The 21,356-nt window shown below is 35.5% G+C and overlaps 1 protein-coding gene across 1 annotated transcript; it reads left to right on the plus strand.

The window, feature by feature from the left end:
• Positions 1–18,394: 18,394 nt before the first annotated feature.
• Positions 18,395–20,548, plus strand: LOC306661033 (disintegrin and metalloproteinase domain-containing protein 25-like; the record flags this gene model as incomplete). The annotated part of the gene is made up of 1 exon (XM_079139872.1): positions 18,395–20,548. The coding sequence occupies one exon, from the start codon at positions 18,395–18,397 to the stop codon at positions 20,546–20,548; it is 2,154 nt and encodes a 717-aa protein (XP_078995998.1).
• Positions 20,549–21,356: the final 808 nt, after the last annotated feature.

The raw sequence follows: 21,356 nt of genomic DNA on the forward strand, positions 1-21,356 counted from the left end.
GTCAGCTTCAAAGATCTGAGGTCATTGACACACTTGAAGAATCACATGTATTCTTTGTTTAACGACTCATATTGTGAGCACATTTTTGTAAAGGAGAAACTACTGTATTAATACTTTTTTTAAGAAACAAACTCTTTCTGGATTTATGACTTTCTAGGCCCATCAAGAGCAAATTGCGATGCTTGTTTCAATAAAGACTGCATGAAATATGTGGTTTTTAAATTAAGCTTGTGCAGACCTGCATGTTAAGATAAGCCTATCCTTCTAAGATTAAACTGTATTTCTGGTAGTATTTTTGCTCAATCTGAATAACGAGTTACACTTGGAATTATAGCAACTTTTCATAGTGCTTCTGATTTTAATGAACGTCCGTGGATATCTTTAGAAAATATTTGTAACAGTTTAGGGACTTTTCATTATTGGATGGCAAAACAGGAAAGAGGACTATTTGTGTCGTGTACAGTTTCCTCCCTAACATAATGATAAAATATAAACTTTACAAGGTTGTTTTTTGTTATGTGGGAAACCAGTGTTTCTGCAAGATAAAAACACCGAATTAATTGTTTACATTAAAGCCTCTAGGATGGGTGCTATTTTATATGCAAATTTACTAGACCAATTTGTTTTACATGTATATTAAGTCAAAGGAATCAAATTGAGTGGGTGGAACTAAGATGATAGACCATTTCATTCTGTTTGAAAAGAATTTGCAATTCAGCATTTTATACAAATCTAATTGAAATGTAATCATGCCTCTGTAAAGCAGTGATAAACTTAATATATGGGAACAGTTATTATGTGCCAATAAAATAGCAAAATCCAGCAAATTATAGGCCAGTTGTCAGGATGACTATTCAAAAATAACATAACTAGCTCTAAAGCTGGGTCAAAAAAATACTTATTCCAGCCATCAGGAGGGCAATCTGGTAGAATCAACTACATTTTTCTGACTACAGATTAAGTTTCTTTATAAAATGGCATTAAGAGACTCTATCAAGAGTTGGACTTTGTGTATTCCAGTTGGGAATTCAGGAGGTTCATGGTTACCTGAGTCAGTATCAGCATCAATTCTCAGGTTCACCCTGAAGACTAAAGAGTGTGTAGCCTGTGACAGAAAGGCCTGGGTCACTCAAGCCGTGAGTGTTATGGTTGTAGTAAAAGAGGGAAAGAGACCTGTCGGATGACAAAACCGCGGCCACTTAGAAGTGTGTGACTAGTTATTTTCAGGTGTTTTCTCTCGTCCTCCTTCTTCTCTTGGTCAGTGTGTGTGTCAGGCCTTTCTTAGAGGACAGGCCTGCAGGACTGGCATGATCTCCAGCCAGCGCATGGCAGGACACTTTCATTGCTGGAAGAATAAGATAGTGTAACAACAAAGGACCAACAAATCTGTGAAAAATGTTCAACATTATCAGTAATTAGGGAAATGCACATCAAAACGACACTGAGATTTCATCTCGCACCAGTCAGAATGGCAGTCATCAAGAAAACAAAAGATAATAAATGCTGAAGAGGATGTGGAGAAAAAGGAACACTTTTGCACTGTTGGTGGGACTATAAATTAGTAAACTCTATGGGAATCAGTATGGAGGCTCTTTTAAAGACTAGGCGTGGAACCACCTTATGACTCAGCAACACCACTTCTTAGTATTTACCCTGAAGAATTAAAGACATCTGACTATAGTGATACGTGCATAGCCATGTTTACAGCAGCACAATTCATAATAGTCAAACTGAGGACCTGGCCTAGGTGTCCATCAGTGGATGAATGCATAAAAAAGATGTGGTATACATACACAATGGAGTTTTATTCAGCCATAAAGAAAAATGAAATTATGCCATGTGCAAGAAAATAGATGGAACTAGAGACCATCACGTTAAGCACAATAAATCAAACTCAGAAGGCTAAGGGTCCCAAGTTTTCTTGCATAAGTCGAAGCTAGAGAGGAAAAAGGAAAACAAAGATGGGGGTGTACCTTCTAAAAATTAAAAGGAGATCAGTAGAGGAAAGGGACCAAAGGGTGGGAGGCAAAGAGGGAGATGGGAGGTGCTGGGGAGTTACACTGGTCAAATTATACTGTTGAATTTTGTGCATGTACAAATATACAACAAATCTCCTCAATATGCACAACTATAATGCACCAATTATAAAACTGAGGAAACTTTTTTAAAAAATCATAAGAAAACAGGAGGTTCTAACACTCTAGCTGGTATTTTTTTTTTTTTTTTTTTGTCATTATGGTCTTTTGTTTTGTTTTCTAGGTGCCTTGTAATACTCTTTATCTTTGAAATAATTACTTTTATTGAATCTATTCTTAGTAGCTCTACAAAAACCTTTTGACTTACTAACAAGAAATCTAAATGATGGTGCATACCAGTAGCTTTTCTCAGAATGTATGCCTGTTCAGCCAGCTTTGAAGTGTTTTCAAGTTTAAAAGCCCCTAGTAATAGTTTTACAAGGGGTTCAAATATAACAGCCAACTTACAGGAAATTTGTTTTTATCTGCTCATCCAAGTCATCCTACTGAGATAGGAATTTAGGATAAGAAGTCTTAAAACATTCATGAGCCATTGAGATGCAGAAAGCACGGTTATAAATCTTAAGCAACAGGCCTTTGGCCCATGCCCTCATAAAATGAAGGAAATACATAAGCATGGGAAAACTGAGGTGTGTTTGTGCAGCCCTACCGCTGCTTCACCTCCATCCGGGTTCCCGCTACAGCTCTTCTGTAAGGATGGAGCTTCTTACTCTGAGATAGCTGGCATTCCTTCTTGAATGTGTGTCTACCCCCTAAATAATCCTCTGTCTATGCCTTTGTCTGGCTGATGCTGAAATGCTTTTCCATCACCTGTGTCAAGAACCCCACTGGTCCCGTTGGGAACTCCTTGGATCCTTCTCTGGAGACACCTGTCCTCCAAACCAGGTGGCTTCCTGGGTTAAAGGCAGAAGGTTGAAACTGAAATCTAGACATACACACACTGTAGAAAGATGCATTGTTTATTTTACTTGTTTTTACATAAACAGTAATTAGTATCCTCATGATCATCAGCATTTGGGACTATGTCCAACTCAAAATGTTGGGAGAACATTCAAGAAGAATCCATAATCTATACTCTCTTCATTCTTTTTAAAATTTGATTAGGGGTTTTGATGCTCTTGAAGTGAAAGGAACAAAGCATATACATTAAGAAATGATTCTCAGAAATACATACTGAATGCAACTAAAAACCAGCCAAATTCTCACTCACAGTTCTCTGAGCAAGTCCCTAATTTTAAACATATTTTTGTTCTTTTGATTTTCTTCCCAGTTTTTCTTTTCAAACACATTAGTAAACTTTTGACTAGAAAAGGGGGAACCACAAATAATCCTTCCAACTTCTTATGTGCAAATGAAAGACATTTTGTTTCCACTTATGCATCTGTAAAAAGACAATAATGACCTCCAAGTCTAGCTGTGTTTTGATAAATATATGCATTTTAGTCCCTAAAATTTTTTTCACAGGAGAGGGGTATGTGAGTGATGTCAGTGGAAATTAAGTCTAAATTGTCAGAGGAGTGCAAGGAAAGATTCACAGGCCTTTAACAACCACAAACCATGATCCTGAAACTTCAGCATTCCCAGTGTGTAAACCATTGCTTATACTGGGAAGAGTAGAGGAGACCCTGGAACTCAAATTTTTCTGATGTCAGCAATATAAAATATTAGACCTTGCTTACATAATCTCATACAAAAACACTCATATTTTCAGATGAAACTATGAAATCTATTGAAAACATAAAACAGCTCTATCTCTTTATAATTTCTTTTCACAGCAATGCCTCAAGTAGTAACCTAGTCTCAGCTCTCTGATCTGTCTTCAGAAAAATGTGTTTCTTTCCCTTGTGGTTTCTCCTTGTGCTCTGTAAAGAGCAGCACAATGGGTGGTTTGATAAACCTTATTAATGGGCAAGTACAAGTAAAGCAACGAACTGAGAAAAAAAAATCATTGTTTTTATTACTTTGCAAATAATAGCACTTGCTCTTAAGTCATGTCGATAAAAGCAATTTTCTTCTTATGATTCATTCAGGCCAAGGATAAACCAAGGTACCAATCAAGACAGATGATATGGGAATGAAATGATAGGGGTTGGATTTAAATTAGAGGTGTTTAAGAAATACTTTTAAAACTAAAAAAAATGGAAGAATCACTTGATGAAGCAAAGGTTTTAGTAAAATTCTCCACTGTGTACATTTGAACTGAGAACCCAGTAGAAAGAGAGAGCATGGGAATCATAGGGAGAGACCTGACTATTAAGATGAGAATAAGGTTCTGAATGAGGCAGGGAGGAAGAACCCAAAGTTCCAATTGCAGGATTCCTCTTCTCCAGGTTGTTGGTTTAATTCTTGCTTCCCGTTATGAAAGGAGTCAAGGTGGTAAGTTACAAACGTTACAGTATCTAAAGCAGAATTTAGAGGTCTCGTCCAGTAGCCCAATGGTGATACTGAAGTTCCCATGTATTAGAGTTAGACATAAAACCTTTAAAACTCAAGCTTAAGAAATATTTTCATATACATTTTATTCATATCAGGAAACAAGTATAGCTTGTGCCCTTAGCACAGGTTTAATATCAGAATTTTTTGTTAACAGATAGTTTGTTTTATTGGTTATATTGGTCAGCTTTTCATTACTGTGACAAAACACCCAAGAGAAACAACTTAAAAGAAGGAAAAAACATATTTGGTTCATGGGTTTGGAGGTTTTAGTCCACTGTCAGCTGGCTCCATTGTTTCTGGGACCATATGTGGCAACAGTACATCATGGGGGAAGAACGTGGTGGAGCAAAGCTGATCTCCTCAAAGCAGCTAGGAAATAGAGATAGAAAGGGACCAGGGATGAGACAGAGTCTCCATAGGCACGCCTCCAAGGATCACTCCATTCAACTAGGTACCGCCTCCTACAGGTTCTATCACCTCCCAATAGGCCATTCAAATTATAAACCTGTCAATGAATGAATCCACCCAAGAGGTCAGAGGCTAATGACTCAATCATTTCCTACAAGGTCCATCTCCTAATGTTGCTGCATTGGGCAATTCATGAGTCTTTGGGGCATATTCCAGATCCAAACTTAATGGTCATGAAACGTGTTTAAATGTGTGTGTGTGTTTTTTTAATTGTCTCACAACATAAAATTCAACATTTGTTCCTTTTTTGCATCAAATGTGAAAATTATGCTATGTAAATGTGAATATTAATTGTTCCTTTAGTTCTTTACCTGCTTTCTTGGGGATGACTTTTTTTAAAATGCTAATTTCCAGAATTCTTTTGGAGGGTGCTTCTTTTTTAATCACATGAGATTTGTACAGTGTCCATAAAATTGTGAAAAGTGCATAGGTTTTTAAAGCATCATATATAATTAGAATTAAATATTCACATTATTATGAATCTGTTATTTTTTTATACATGCAAAGCAAATTCCCAGTGAATAATATTTCAGGAAATATTTGCATCCTTAACATTTGAAGCATTAAGCCTATATTGCTGAGTTAAAATTAAAATTGTTTTAGCAACCAACTTTGAATGCAAAAGGGTAAATAAATACATTAAAACATCAACTAAAAGATAACTAAGAGAAATAAGTATACAACACAAATTATTGACTTCATTTTTATATTTTAACTGGTTGTTTTGACATGAGTAAACATAAAATATACATATGCACATTCTGCCACTGTTTAAAAATAACATCATTCAAAGATACTTTAATGGAATTTAATACTTTCTGGACTTAAAATATGAAACCTTTATTTCAGAAGAAATGGAAATGATCAAAACACTTGTTCTTTTCTAATGATATAGTTCTGTATTTTCTTAGTGATTCATTAGACTTCATGCTTTCCTAATTTTTAAAAATTTTTGGAGAACTTAATAAACAAAATCTCAGACTATATTTATACAGTGTTACAAGAAACTGTTGGGAATGAATTTTCTACTACTTAGCTATGGAGGAAAAAAATTTTTACAGGTGCACTGACCTACTGAAACAAATGAAAATTTAAATCTATATGATATGTCATTATATAGAGGTCAATTCAGCAAAATTTGTGAATATCTTTTCTAACAAAGTGTAGTATTAAGTCCTTTTAAATATCAAATCAAATGACATTCTTGCCCTCCAGAAGCTTATAGTTTATATGTACTTTGGAAAGGAGACATCTATGATTCTATCAAAGTTATTCTACATCAGACAATTTTATATGGGACTGCTTAAGGATTTAAGTGAGCTGGGCATGATGGTGTTGTAATCCCAGCAGCCTGGAAGACTGAGGCAGGAGGATCTTGAATTCAAAGCCAACCTCAGCAACTTAGTGAGGCACTAAGCAACTCAGTGAGACTCTGCCTCTAAATAAAACACAAACATAAGACTGGGGATGTGGCTTAGTGACTCATGTCAAAACAACCAGTTAAAATATAAAAATGAAGTCAATAATTTGTGTTGTATACTTGTTTCTCTTAGTTATCTTTTAGTTGATGTTTTAATGTATTTATTTACCCTTTTGCATTCAAAGTGCCCCTGATTTCAATCCCCAGAATCTAGAAAAATATAAAAAGAATTTAAGTAAAGCCCATGAATGTAATGCCTTCTGTTTATAAGAATTTTGAAAGCTAAGATTTAGGGGAGGGAGGTACTGCATTTGTATTTAAAAATAATTGAAATTATTGAAAGTTAAGGCAAAATCATATTTGTTCAGTCGAAATTATAATTTTAAATTTAAAATTATAACTTTTTAAAAAACTTTTTAAAAAAGTTAATGATATATATATAATAATCTTAAAATTTTCTGCTGCACTTATTTATTTTAATGGTTTAATATAAGAAATTCAACACATTCTACCTCCAATATATTTCAAATTTCTTGAGAGAAGGACCTGCAATAGAAAAACATTGAAATTTTATAAACATTGGAACTATTTCTAAAAAATCCATTCCCAATTATCTGCAGAAATATTTTTACATTCTCAGTGCCCTCCCATTGTCCTTACTTACCAGCAAATGTTTTCAGATGTTTCTATGAGTACAAAGGATTATGGGGTAGCAGGATAAACCTTTGAAATCATGGACAAAAAAAAAAAAAAAAACAAAACAATAAAAAATAACAAAAAAGACCTGAGATAAGTATTCCTAGGGTCACAGTAGTGATGGCAAGCTTCAAGCAACTATTGTGATGTTAGATAGTTGAAACTCATCAGCATCTTTAACCACTTGCGTAATGTTATTACTCATTTAATTCTCAAACTCAAAACAACATATATAAATTAAAGAGGTAAGTCCCTCATCCAGTACATACAGTATACAGTACATAATACATTTTTAATAAATATTTTTTGCAATCTATCAGTAGATGTATAAATGAGAGGAAAGGTTAAAAAAAATGAGATTAAATAAAGCATAAAAAATCAGGCATGAGAAAGGCCCAGGGGTGAAAAACCTAGGACCATTAAAATCCTATGTGAATGCACCTGAATTTCAGTCCCACTGTGCAAGGTGCTGTCTATAGATGAGTAGACATTAGCTCTGTGCCTTTACATATCTGCTGCCTTTCCTTCTGGAAAGGACTACCCCTTTCTTACTTACATAACCTTCAGGGTTTATCTCAAGCATTACTTTGACTTCCTGGAATAACTCCACACCTTGTCTCACTTGAACTGTATCATAGCATTTCCACACTGCATTACAATGCTCTGCTTCTTGGTTCTCCTAGTCTCATTCACAATTCTTTTTCTCATCTGTTCCTGCTTATTTTTCAGTGATATATTTGTTGAGTATTTTCTGTATCTTCTACAGTAGGCACTAGAAACAGAAGGGCAAGCAATTACAGTCCAACACATAACACACTGGAATTGTGAGTCCCACATCATTTTTTTTTTTCTCCTTGTAATGTTCTTGTTAATCATACATAGATTTGCAAGTATTGTTGTTTTGGCAACTATAAAGGAATGCCATCTTTAAATTGTAAGCATGCGACAGCAATTAGGAATATTTGGCAATTTTCTAGAAAGCATTAATTACAAATTGAATATTTGGAGAAGTTTCTGTTTTCGTTGTTGTTGTACTGAAGGAAATAATTAACTATTTATTTTCATTACATATTAATTGGTGAGGACTTTAAATTCAGGAGTGAGTCTAATCCAACTCAACATATTCAAATATTGACATAAGAGCTCAAGTCAAGTTTACTGAAAGAATTAAGTGAACACTAAATGTTATTAATAACATTAATAATCCAAGGAAATTTCATGTAGCGTTTATAACATATTTATATAACTACTTCATAAAATCCAAAGTTTTTGGTGTTGGAAATTGAACCCAGGGCCTTGTGTTTGTAAGCAAGCACTCTACCAACTGAGCTATATCCCCAACCTGTTTTTTTTTTTTTTTTCTTTTTTAAATAAGAAATTCTACTTTCAGATAAATTAATGAATATAATCTTATAATTTAAAAAAATATTTTTCTCAAGAAATATACCTAATTTAATGGTTTGCCTCTGTGATACAAAATGACAACTCTTGCACTTGAGACATCTGGAAAAACATTTTTACAATCTCAACCAAGGGTTAATAGCATCTTTTGCTATTTCTATAGCATATTTTGCTATTTCTATACCAACATATTTCTATGAATGGTTAAGTCCTCTTCTTGAAGTCCTTTAGCCAGTGCAAGCAATTCCTGTTAACAAACATCTCCATCTCATAAAATTTATTTTCCCATGTTTCCTACCTTCAAATTAAGCAATGTAGAATAGTGGTTAATTAAAAAAGTTTTAGAATCCTACTACCTGAGTTTAGACCTATCTCCTCACTGACAGGTATGAGCACTTCACTTTTTTTCTGAAGCTTAACTTTTTAGCTTGCTGTATAGGGAAAATTCAACAATGAATGAAGCACTTTGCTCAATGTCTAAATACAAAGTAAGGACTTAATAAATGTTGTACATTGTTATTATGTGTCTGCTCAACCGAGAATATTCCCAGCCAGTGGTACTGATTTTAGAAAAACATGTATGGTATTTCACTCTCTGTCACTTTTAAAATCTCCCCACTTTTTGAATTGTATTAAAAATTCATTTTCATTAATAATTTGTCTCAAAGTCTAAATCTTCCATGTCCCTCACTTAGGAAAATATTCAAGTTTAACATGTAATTCTTAGCTAGAGGATGCATAAGCACACTTTTATACCCATGTCTAGAAAAAAAAATAACCTCTTTATTAAAACATTTGTATATTTTTGCCTGATTTCAGTTATATTTAATTATCTTAAATAATGCAAAGATATTAACTATGAAAAAAGTTGTGATACTGAGCAATGAGGTAGATTAGCAGGAATAGGCTTGGTGTGCATAAGACTATGAAAACTAATTCCTTAACTCCATGTAAAATGAAAGCAAAAGATAGACATAAATTCAGTTAAACTTTGGAGGACAAAATTAGCCTAGTGTACCCTGCTGTAAGGCCTAGTTCCTACCAACACAGAATTATGCACAATTAGAATCATTCTCATTTATCTGTCTCTCACAACATATGACCCTCTATCTAACTTCCGGAAATGTCTTCTCCCCCTTCCATATAACCTGTTTCTAATTTAGTTATATTCATATTCCTTTCTTCTTCCTCCTCCCACATTCATTCTCTGATTCAGTTTTAGATTCTGTCTTTCTTCCCTCACTTGTAAGTTTGTGTCTAGAACCTTTTCCTGTCTGTCCACTTTTTTTTTTAATTATGATTTCCTTTACAGTCAAACCTTTCATTTCTTTGAGAAACCCTAAAGTTGCTACATCACTTCTGTTTGTTTCTTTCTAGTCAACATTAGGCATTTATGGACACCTGGATTGGACCTTTGCAAAACATCTCTAGTTTAAAGGCCAGGGAGCCAGCAAAGATTTGAGAATATTGTTTCTAGAAAGAAAAAAAAAAATGCACAATCCATGAGATGACTAAGATGACTGACTAGCTGCCTCTAACACAGAGGTAGGTTATGAGGAGAGGTGAGCCGCTCTCCAGCAGCAGATCCACCCAGGGAGAGACCTGCTTTGGACTCAGAACACAGGCCCTATTGCCTGAAGTTCTCCTTCCTCTTAGGCCTAAGGATTCACCTTCTTAGTAGTCCACTTCTGCTGAGGCCCCAATCCCCCGAAGTCTCCTTTGTTTTTCTTCCTGTTTGGATTATAATGCAGGCCCTCTTACTGGGTTCCTGCCACCTGCCATTAGTCTTTTTCCTTGCTCTTCAATCTACAGGAAGCTTGTCTCTTACCAGCGGTTATATCCTCCAGTTCTGTGCTCCGTTTGCCTGTTAACTTGTCCAACAACAAATGCCCACCCTCTGAAGTGTATTCCTTTTTTCCTTATTAAGTAGCTTTCAATTTTATTTATTTATTTATTTTTACGGAATGTACAGTTAAATTAACTCTTTTCTATAGCTAGGTCTATGAGCTACCACATACTCCTCAGTAATCTCTAATGTTGCTGCTCCTGTTCTCCTTAACATTCACCCCTGACAAAACTGATCACTCTTCTCTGTTCCCATAGTTTTGCCTTTCCTGGAATTCCCTATAAATGGGATCATATAGTCTGTAATCTTTTGAGTATAGCTCCAACTCTCTGGTTTGCAATCTTGCATTTATTCATTTCATTAAGATAATATTACTGAAGGTCAACTAGTATGTGCCTCGTGATATAATTCAGTGATGAATTTGAGATTTAAATTCCCCAATTTATGGATTAAAAATCTAGTAGTGGGGCTGGGGTTGAGGCTCAGTGGTAAGCGCTTGCCTAGCATGTGTGAGGCATGGGGTTCAATTCTCAGCATCAAATAAAAATAAATAAATAAAATGTAGGCATTGTGCCTGTCTACAACTAAAAGGAAAAAAAAATGGAAAAAAAAAAAAAAAACAAGAAAATCTACTAGCAATTACAGGCATAATTAAATAGGTAGATACATAAATTTAAAAATAAAATCACTCTAGAATTTATACTATCGAATCCAGTCCTTTTAACCACTTGTGGCTCTTGGTACATGAAATGTGACTAGTACAAGTGTAAAATGTCCATTTCTGAAGACTTACGGAAAAAAAAAGAGAATGTAAAATTATTTAAGGTTTTTGATTACATGTTGAAATGGTAATAGTTTGGACACAGTGAGTTGAAAATAGTAAAATAATCTATAGATGTCACCCTGTCTCATGGAAGTAAGGCTAGGCAAAGAAAATGTGAGCTCCTGTCTTAGTAGATTTTGAGCTTCAGGTTTAACCAAATATTTGCATGGGATATATACCATTTTGATTCTAATTTAATATATTAATGTTGGAACAGTAGAAAGATCTGAGTTTCATATTTCAAATTGCAGATTTTTTTACAGTTGGATATCTTTTTTTAATTTTAATTTTTAAATTTGTACTCAAAATGAAAATGTCTGAGGCACATTTTCACAACTTATTTTGTTTATAGAATTCTTTTTTTATTCCACAAAATAATACATGATTAAAAATCCTTATCTAAGTCTGAAAGAGCTTTATCATAAGTGCAAAATTTTTAAAATGTAAGCAATAAGAAAACTTATTTAATAGATTAGTTAGTAGAGAAAATAATGGTGTATCTTTCAATAAAATAGCATCATTGATATTGGGGTATCAGATGAATCTGGAAATTTTTCAGTGATCAAAAGTGGACACTTATGTCCCTTCCCTCTACCCTTTTTGCCAGCAGGACAATCACCAGAAGATAAAAAACAAATGAAAGATTTCCCATTGGCACCCATTAACTCACTTCTTCATTACAAGTGTAAACATATAATTAAGTGATTTCAACAAGGATGATTGTCAGGTCCAAAAACCATGAAATAGTGGGATGGCAGGAGGTTGAATATGAAGTCACTTTGATATGGGGCTGCAAATGACATTGATGGATGAAGGGTAACGAATACTTCACAATCCTCAGGAAATCTCTGTGTAATGAAGAATTGTCCCAACCAAAATTCAACAACTTACATTCCCAACAATTAACATTCTGGTTGAGAAATATGGATCAAGTAGAGTACAGTGGTGCATGCCTAAAATCCCAGCAGCTCAGGAGGCTGAGGTAGGAGGATTGCAAGTTCAAGACCAGTCTCAGAAACTTAGCAAGTCCCTAAGCAACTTTGTGAGACCTTGTCACAAAATAAAAAATAAAAGAAGGACTGGGAATGTTGCTCAGACACTTTCTGAGATTCTCTCTTTTAGCCTACTCTTTGTCACGTCTAAGTACTTTAAAGAGTTACAAATACCAAAGGCAGGGGCTCATAGGCAGATGTAGGATGACAATGAGTATTTATATACGTATTCTGCCTACTTTCTACCACAGTCTTGGAAAAAAGACTTTATTTGAACACAAAATTGAGCAGGCCCCATGCCCACAAAGGTTGTTGACAGAATCATTTTAAAAAGTGATTTCAAAACCAGTGGTGCAAACAAACACATATATAATATCTCAGCATTTTAGTGAGTCAGGTTATCAATGTACAGCTTAGCTGGGTCTTTTACTTGATCTCACAAGACTATAATCAAGATGTTGTTCAGACTGTGGTCTTATCTGGAAGCTCAGATGGGAATGAATCTAACTCCAAGTTCATTCACATTCTTGGCATGATTCATCTTCTGGCAGCTACATGTCTAGGAGTCCTAGCTTCCAAATGTCTGTTGGCTGGAAGCTCCCATAATTCTCTGCCAATTGGAAAAAATAACTATACTGTTAGATTCATGAGGAATTCACAGTAAATTTGTACTTTACCAGTGATGATCCTCTGAAGGATCCACTGGTGTTAAATATATTTATCATGTTCTTTAATCAACTTTCTTAATACAAACCAGTATTTTTGTTCCCACTTTAAACCTTACCAATTTATGAAAACTTGCCTAAGATTGGATAACAATTTTCTGTTTGGGGAGTATAAACTAATGTTCTGAAAAATAAATCTGATTGATTTACCTATTTCTGGAAGAAATTATTATTCAGTTGTAGGTTTTCTCTAAGTATCAGGGAAATCACTGTTTTGACTTGTTTACTGAACTTAATAAGAACTACACCTATATAATTACATAAAGGTAACAAGGATTTCTAGAAAAATGTATTCTAGTTCTGCCTTAAATATTCTGCTTCCGTAACTGAGGGGGAGAAAGAAGCTTAGCTCTCAAAATATTAGTGGCCTCAGTTACTGGATTATTAAATAAGATGCAAAAGAATTAATGGAATATTAACTACTTATCATTGATATAAAATTTGATATTTCTTAGATAATTATATTTTAAAAGTTAATGCAATATTCTTAATGGTGACTATAATTAGCAAAACTGAACCTAAGTAATATGGTTATAAAATTACATCTGCTCTCTCTCATTAGCATATAGAAATAAAATTAACATAATAGTGCAGTTCATTCAAGTTTTATATTTCTATTCATTTTAGAAATCAAATAAATGTATTATTGTCTTATTCACATAAGAATTTTTATGCTATGTTTTTGGTTTTCACAATTATACATCTTTCCTGGGTACAGTATAATACATTGATAGATGCATTTACAATGTATAATGATCAAATCATGGTAATTAACATTTCCAACTCCTTAAACACTTATTTTTTATTTTGGAAACCTTTGAATTCCTCTCTCTTAGTTTTTTGTAAAATATATAATAAATTGTTATAAATTTCTTCTATAGTATTATTCAAATTTATGGTGTTATTTTCTTATTGACTAATATTCATCTGTTATTAAAAGTGGGATATGGAAGTCTCCTGCTATCATTGTATTGCTATTTCTCCCTTAAAGATGTGTCAATATTCATTTTGTATATGTATGCCCTGATGTTAGGTGAATTTTTAAGTCTCATCTATCTTCCTGATGAATTGATCTTTTTATCATTAAACAGTGAACTTCACAGTTTTCATCTTAACATCTATATTGCCTGATGTAAGTAGTGGCCCCTGTAAAAGGGAAAATTTTGGACACAGAACACAGCAAGTGAAGATGAGAATTATGTTGCCACAAACCAGGAAAATACCATAAGCTGAGAGAGAAGTCTGAAATAAATCTTCCCTTAGTACCTTCAGAGGAAGTACAGCTACAAGGACACCATGATATTGGTCTTCAAGTTTCTAGAACTCTTGGACAATAAATTTCTGCTGTTTATCCAACTCATTTTGTGTTCTCTTGATGGAAGTTCCAGCAAACTTAATACAGAAATTAAAAGCATTAGGTCAGATTTGGTCACTTATGAACTAGTCATAGTAGAAGCTGGAAAAAGAGAAAGTTCAATGATGTGCAGAAGCGGACATCTTAAAATGGATGGAAAATGGAAAGACACTGGTAGATATCAAAATTGCAGATATTACCAACCTCAATAAATAACTTTGTTTTCCAGGTTTACCCCAGCCAATTTGGATTAAGTGCCGTAGGCCCAGATTGACATGTTTTCAACTATCAGCTTGTCGATTTTACCTATGAAATTCATCTTCACTTTGCTGTTATTCATCTCTTTTTAAAAGAAATTTGGTTTTGCTTTTCCTTTTTGATGATAATCTTTGTAACAGACAAAACACATTTATGTGTAGCTATGCACAATCTCAGAGCCATCCATTGACCTTTGAAAGATGCAGATGAGTACAGATGTCTGGAATCCTTAGAATATGTCATAAATGGATTCAAACACTTTTTCTGGAACTTGAAATACTTCAAGTGTTCCATAATATGGTTCAATGTTGAAGAAATAATCTGGGACCAGGGTAACAGTATGAACAAAAACACAGAAGGTAAAATGATGATGTTGTTATGAGGAACCTATAGAATGGAGATAAGGAATTCAGATGATTCTTATTGTAATTGAAGCACATTGAATAAGCATAAGGAAATTAAATGTTTTTGTATTGAAGAATAAGTAGAAATAAAGTTTGGTTGAGATGGTGGAACCACAGTGGGGGAGACTCAGCCAGTTGTCATGTGCTATAGTCTAAGAGACTCTTGTTGCTAAGCAGCTAAATCTAGAATTCGATCAAATGAAAAACAATTGACAGAGGGGATTTCTACTCTTCTTATCTTGTGAGATCTCAAAGAAAAATCTTTGCTCATAGAAATGGGTGGGACACACAATTCATGAAGAGAGCCATAACTAGAAAGGATCATGAGAGTTATCACTTTGCCTGTTGGTAAGTCATTTAAAATTTTAACTCTAAAGTAGAGAATCACAAATAATTGGTATGTGAATACACACACACACACAAAACTTGATTCTTTGCCAGGTGCTCAGATCTTGAGTAGGATTATGCCCTTCCTTCATTATTTCCTATTCTACTCTATATGATTTGGAACCTTTAAATTAATTTCAATCATATTGATACTTATATTCTGTAAAATACTGAATAAGGCTACAAAAGGGTAGATGGTAATTAGGCCACAGAGACTCATGAATTGGACAAAACTGTAGGAAGAGAAAAACAGAATTTATAAAAGACAGTGTATGTCAGTGTACTTTGAAATCTCTGTACTATTATAACACTATACCTCTTTATGAATAAAAATGTTACATTCTTTCAGGATTTGTGACCTCGAGAGTCATTGTGTAAAATAATGTAAAGAGTCTGGTCAAATATTCTTTGGAATATTTTTTTTTCTTTTTTCCTATTACCTGCTTACAAGGTGAGATCATAAGAATTCATTCTGAGAGATTTATTTTGGTTCATTCTCAACAATGCACACAAGTAATAAATGACTATTTTCCTTCACAAGAAAAAGTCTACACGCCTTCATAATTATTAATTACATATAAAGACAGACATGAACAGCAAAGAAACAGATGAGAATTTTACTCATGATTCAGAAAAGTCGTCCTCAAAAGTTTCCTTTACTGACCTTGCTTACTCCTGAGGACTTTGGGCAATCATGAAGTTAGCTTCCCCTATATTTTTACTTGATTACTTCCCCAAGCAATCAAGGTGCTCTTCTCACTTTAAAGATAAGGAATAGCATCCAGCCTCAAACAGATCCCCTGCCTCCTATCTTCAATGACAAAGGAGAGAAAAGAAAACTTCTTGATCCTGTATTAAATAGGCATTAAATAAAGAATTCTTGGTTTTACAACTTAAACTCTCCTGATGGAAATTTATCAATACTACCAACTTAAAAAAAATAAAGAGAATACCAATTTTCAACCAAAGGAACTATGTGTACATGAAGCAACTGAGAAAAATCGAACAGTTAAGAAAAAAATGAGGACAACAAAGTGCAAATTATTAAAAGCATAGTGAGTGCTTAAAATCAATATCTGTTCACGATTTCATTCTTTAGGTTGAGGTATCAGGCTCTCTTATTCTACCTGTGTGTCTTCTCCTCTTAGACATCCTCCTAATAGACTCTGCTTGATTTATTCCAGCCGTATTGGTCCACCCAGCAGTGTGTTGTCAGAGTGTAGAAAGCAGATGAAAGGGTTAATCTAGATGGGGTTGAGCATTTCAGTCAAGTCATTGAACTGATGGAGTGTAGAGCCAGGCTCTAGGAACGACAGGACAATCATGGAAACTTGAAAAGTGGGAAAACATGGAAGGAAAAGTTATGTGAATTGTCTACAGATTTAATGAATAAGTTTCAATTAAGAATGAAAGTTATGGGTTACTAATAAATAAGAGGATGGTCCAGAATAATAAGATGTTTCAGAAACATGGCTATAAGTTGATGGTTGAAGTTCATTGAAGATGAATTGTAAGAGTAAAACGCAAACACCTGAGTTATCAACATGCTTGATAAACAGTGAGAATATGGAAAAGATGGTGGAGAACAAAGCCGTAAAACAAAACCCTAATTCTTTGTTATTTGTGCAGGATTGATCGGGAGGTTGCTGAAAGAATGAGGAAGAATGGTAAATAATGGTGGAAGGAGATGGCTACTAGTTTTGCGGTTTGGAAGTGGCTTTGGCAACTAAAGCAAGTTATGACTGAATCTGGTCTGTATAGCAGAGGGGGGTTCTGAGAAAGGAAGACATCTGCCCTGGTGGGCTTCACATTGTTGAGATGTAAAATTTTGTAACATTTAGGAAAAAGGAGTTCTCCATAAAGAAGTGTTAACAGAGGAGAGACTGCTACTGCTTTTTGTTAGAGGAAGATTTTATAAATGACAGAAAAAATTGTTTTAGAGAGAAAAGGTCAAAAAACATAGAATCAAGATAAAATAAAAATTAAGGAGAAATGTGTATTGAGTCCAGGACATGATAGGTGCTGAACCTGTCCACTTTCACGTTTGAATTCCCTACTGTGGGCAGGGGTGTTTGATCAGTGTGTTTAGATCCCTTAATGCAGATTCCACTTTCTTCTGTTACTTCCTCAACTATTTTAGTGTTTCTTAATCTCATTATGTTAATGATCTCATGAAAACTGTGGATATTTTCACTAGTAAATTAAAAAGGCATTTTATGTGTAAAATATTTTTCCAAGTGTGACTTTCCCAGCTACTTTGATTTCCTTTTCATTTCATTGTGCCTGAGGTTTTGGAAAACACTATTTTTCTTTAGAGTTTAATTAAATATAAATACTTTTAAGTAATATATCTATGTATCAACCCAAGGCATTCCTCCCTCCAATTCCACTATTGCTTATTGGTTTATTGAATGAAGATATCTATTATGGTAGGATCTTTTGAAAGATAATTGATGCTTTGACACTTTGTATTTGACAGGATAGGAATGAGATAGGACAAGTAATTTGCAACATGGAAATACATATGAAGGAACATCAGAAAAATAGTATATGTGAGTATCTTTTTATATGTCTTTCCTTATTGTGACAAAACAATTTATCATTTGAAATAGTTAGAATATGGATATTTATTCCAAATGCATATGTATAAATCAAGAGTCCCTCATCAAAAATAATATATGAATTCACCTTTCTATTAAGATACCTTTGTTCCAAATATTTATTGTGGAACTATTCCCACATGTGTATGTATTCAGAGAATGGCATCATGAACCCATGTGTTCTTCATCCCTGTTTGGCAATCATCAACCTGTGGCCAGTTGTCATTTTTTTGCACCCTCACAGTCTGACTCTGCCTCATCAAAATTAAAGAGCAAATCCAATGCACTATCTGGAGTCAGGCCTTAAACCAAACACTAATGCACTTTACCCCATTCCCTGCTCTTCTCCTCTGCCCTGGCCTGTTCATAACTTTATTGCCCCATCTCTGCCCTTCTTTTCATTTTTCTTTTAGTTCTATTGCTCTGATGAATTGACTCTGCAGGAGACATCCCATTAAAGGTCAGTGCTGCTTGCAACCAAGTCAAAGGGAGGAGACAGGCCAACAGCACCTCCTGCCCTACCCCTCTGCCTCCACTCATTGCCCATGATGGCTGTGGGTGAGGCCCTGGTGCATGTGAGGATTGCTGTCCTGCAGCTCTGCCTGGGCACCTTGCTCTTCCTTTCTGGATGGGCCCAGAGTGGTCACTCTCAACACCAGAGCCCCACAGAAACAGTGATACCCTTGAGGATAACTGTCACCAATAGAGGCATGAGACCTGCTGACTGGCTGTCCTATAGCCTGCACTTTGGAGGCCAGAGACACATCATCCACATGAAGACCAAGAAGCTTCTGGTGTCCAAACCCTTCTCTGTGTTCACCTACACAGATCAGGGTGCTTTGCTTGAGGAACAGCCTTTTGTCCAGAGTGACTGCTACTATCATGGTTATGTGGAAGGGGATCCAGAATCCCTGGTTGCTCTTAGCACCTGTTCTGGGGGCTTTCGAGGAATGCTAGAGATCCATGACACTCTTTATGAAATCAAACCCAAAAGACTTTCTGCCAGATTTGAACATCTGGTTTACAGGATAGACAGTGAGGAAACACAATTCCCACCCATGAAATGTGGACTAACAGAAGAAGAAATAGCACAACAACTGAAGCTTCTTCGTGAGAGTGATATTACAAATTTAAAGCAAAGTGACTACAAGGGCTGGTGGACCCACAAAGCCCTTATTGAATTGGCAGCTGTGGTAGACTATGAACGATACCGTCATCTGGACAGCAATATCTCAAAGGTGGAGGATGAAGTAATCTTGGTTATGCATGCTGCAAATGAATATTATAAAGCACTGCAAATTGATTTGATCTTATATGGACTTGAGGTCTGGAACAAAGAAAATCCCATAACTATAAGTTCACTTGGAGATACTCTGTCAGCATTTTGCACTTGGAAAAAACGTGGTTTTAATGCCCGCATTCACCATGATGCTGTACATCTTTTAATTAAGAAGTCATTTGGTAAACTCCTTGGCCTAGCCTTTGTTGGAACAATATGTAATATTCTCTATAATTGTGCAGTTGATAGTTTTGAAGGTGACTCAATTTCCACCTTTGCATACGTTGTGGCACATGAATTGGGTCATAATTTGGGTATGCGGCATGATGCAAACACATGTTCATGTGGGCAGAAAACATGTATAATGTATCCATCAAAAACTGTTGCAAATAAATTTAGCAACTGTAGCTATGCCAACTTCTGGGACATTGGTTTAAGAAAGAGCTGTTTGCATGATAAACCAAATCCAGAAGCCATCTTCTCAAAGATACAGTGTGGGAATGGTGTTACTGAAAAAGGAGAGGAGTGTGACTGTGGATCCTTAAAATTGTGTTCAGAAGATCCTTGTTGTGCAGGGAACTGCACTCTGGAAGCTGGGGCTGTTTGTACTTTTGGGCTTTGTTGCAAAGACTGCCAGTTCTTACCATCAGGCACAGAGTGTAGGATAAAGGAAAATGAATGTGATCTTCCAGAGTGGTGCAACGGAACTTCACACGAGTGTCCAGGGGATGTATATGTGCAGGACGGGATCCCTTGCATGGACGGTGGCAACTGCTATGAAAAGAGATGTAATATACGGGATGAACAGTGTAAGCAAATTTTTGGCTTGGAAGCCAGGAGCGCAAGTGAGAGTTGCTACATAGGATTGAACACCCGAGGTGACCGTTTTGGTAACTGTGGTCTTGATAACCACGCATATATAAAGTGTAATATGTCAGATGCCTTCTGTGGGAGAGTTCTGTGTGAGAACGTGATGTATATTCCCTATTTAAGAGATCATTCTACAGTGCACTCAACTAATTTCAATGGTATCACCTGCTGGGGTACTGACTATCATCCTGGGATGACCATACCAGATATTGGTGAAGTGACAGACGGCACAGAGTGTGGTGAAAAATATGTGTGCATCCACCAGAAGTGTGTTCCTATATCAGTCTGGGAAAGTGACTGTACACCAATGACTTGCAATAATAATGGGGTCTGCAACAACAAACAAAACTGCCATTGTAACCGTGAGTGGGATCCACCCAACTGCCTGCTGCAAGGCCATGGAGGGAGCATTGATAGTGGCCCACCTCCTCCGAGAATACTACCAAATATAGAGATTTCCAGGACAGCACTATTGCTAATTTTATGGATTCCTACTCTCCTTTTGTTTTGCTGTTGGACTTTTGCAATTTGGAGGATGAACAGAATTCATTAAAAAAAAAAAAAAAAAAACAACAACGGATCAGGGTGTTCAAACTTCATCTAAGAAAAAAGAAAAAAGCAAATATGTTCAATTTCAGAAAATAAACTTAAGCCTTAATGAAAATGTTAGTGTATTAAATGTTAGTGTCCTGGAAGTAGAAATGTTATTATGTGGGTTAGAGGTTTCAAGATTATAAACATTAGCTACTAAATTTAAGTCATTCCGAGCATAGTTCTACTTTTCAGTTTAAGAATTGTAGTTCTTGTGTTTCCCAAGCAAAAGTCCACTATGTAGAGGAAATCCTAAGTGCTTGTGTGTGCATGTGTGTGTGTGTGTATGTGTGTGTGTGTGTGTGCTTGGAGTCTCTCAATTCTAAGCCACCTTCTCCTTTTTACCCTGCTCTGTCACATTGAGCAAGAACCACAAATCGTACTCCTTGCCAGTCCTCCCTAGTCGTGTCTACCCATGGGGGAGTCAGAGGGAGACCAGATACCCATGAGAACTGCTTAAAGTTTGCATCATTATCGCCCTGGTTACAGCTTTCACCTAGGCAGCAGCAGTAGCTCTCAGTCTTCACGTGTATATTTAATAACCTCCAGAAGCAAAATTATCATGAGCCCCAGAGACACAAAGCTACCAAATGACTTACCCTCAGAGTCCTAAGTCCTGGTTCTCTGAGCCCTCTGCCAGATTTCAGAGGTTCCAGCACCAAGGTGGCTGTACCTGTCCTCAGAGGTTGGGGTCCTGGAACCTTGGAACCAACTACAAAGCTCTGGGTTTGAATATTCCCAACCTCTTCCCATTGACCTCCAGTCCCAAT

The sequence above is a fragment of the Sciurus vulgaris genome, assembly GCF_902686455.1.
Source record: "Sciurus vulgaris genome assembly, chromosome: 5".
NCBI lineage: Eukaryota > Metazoa > Chordata > Mammalia > Rodentia > Sciuridae > Sciurus > Sciurus vulgaris.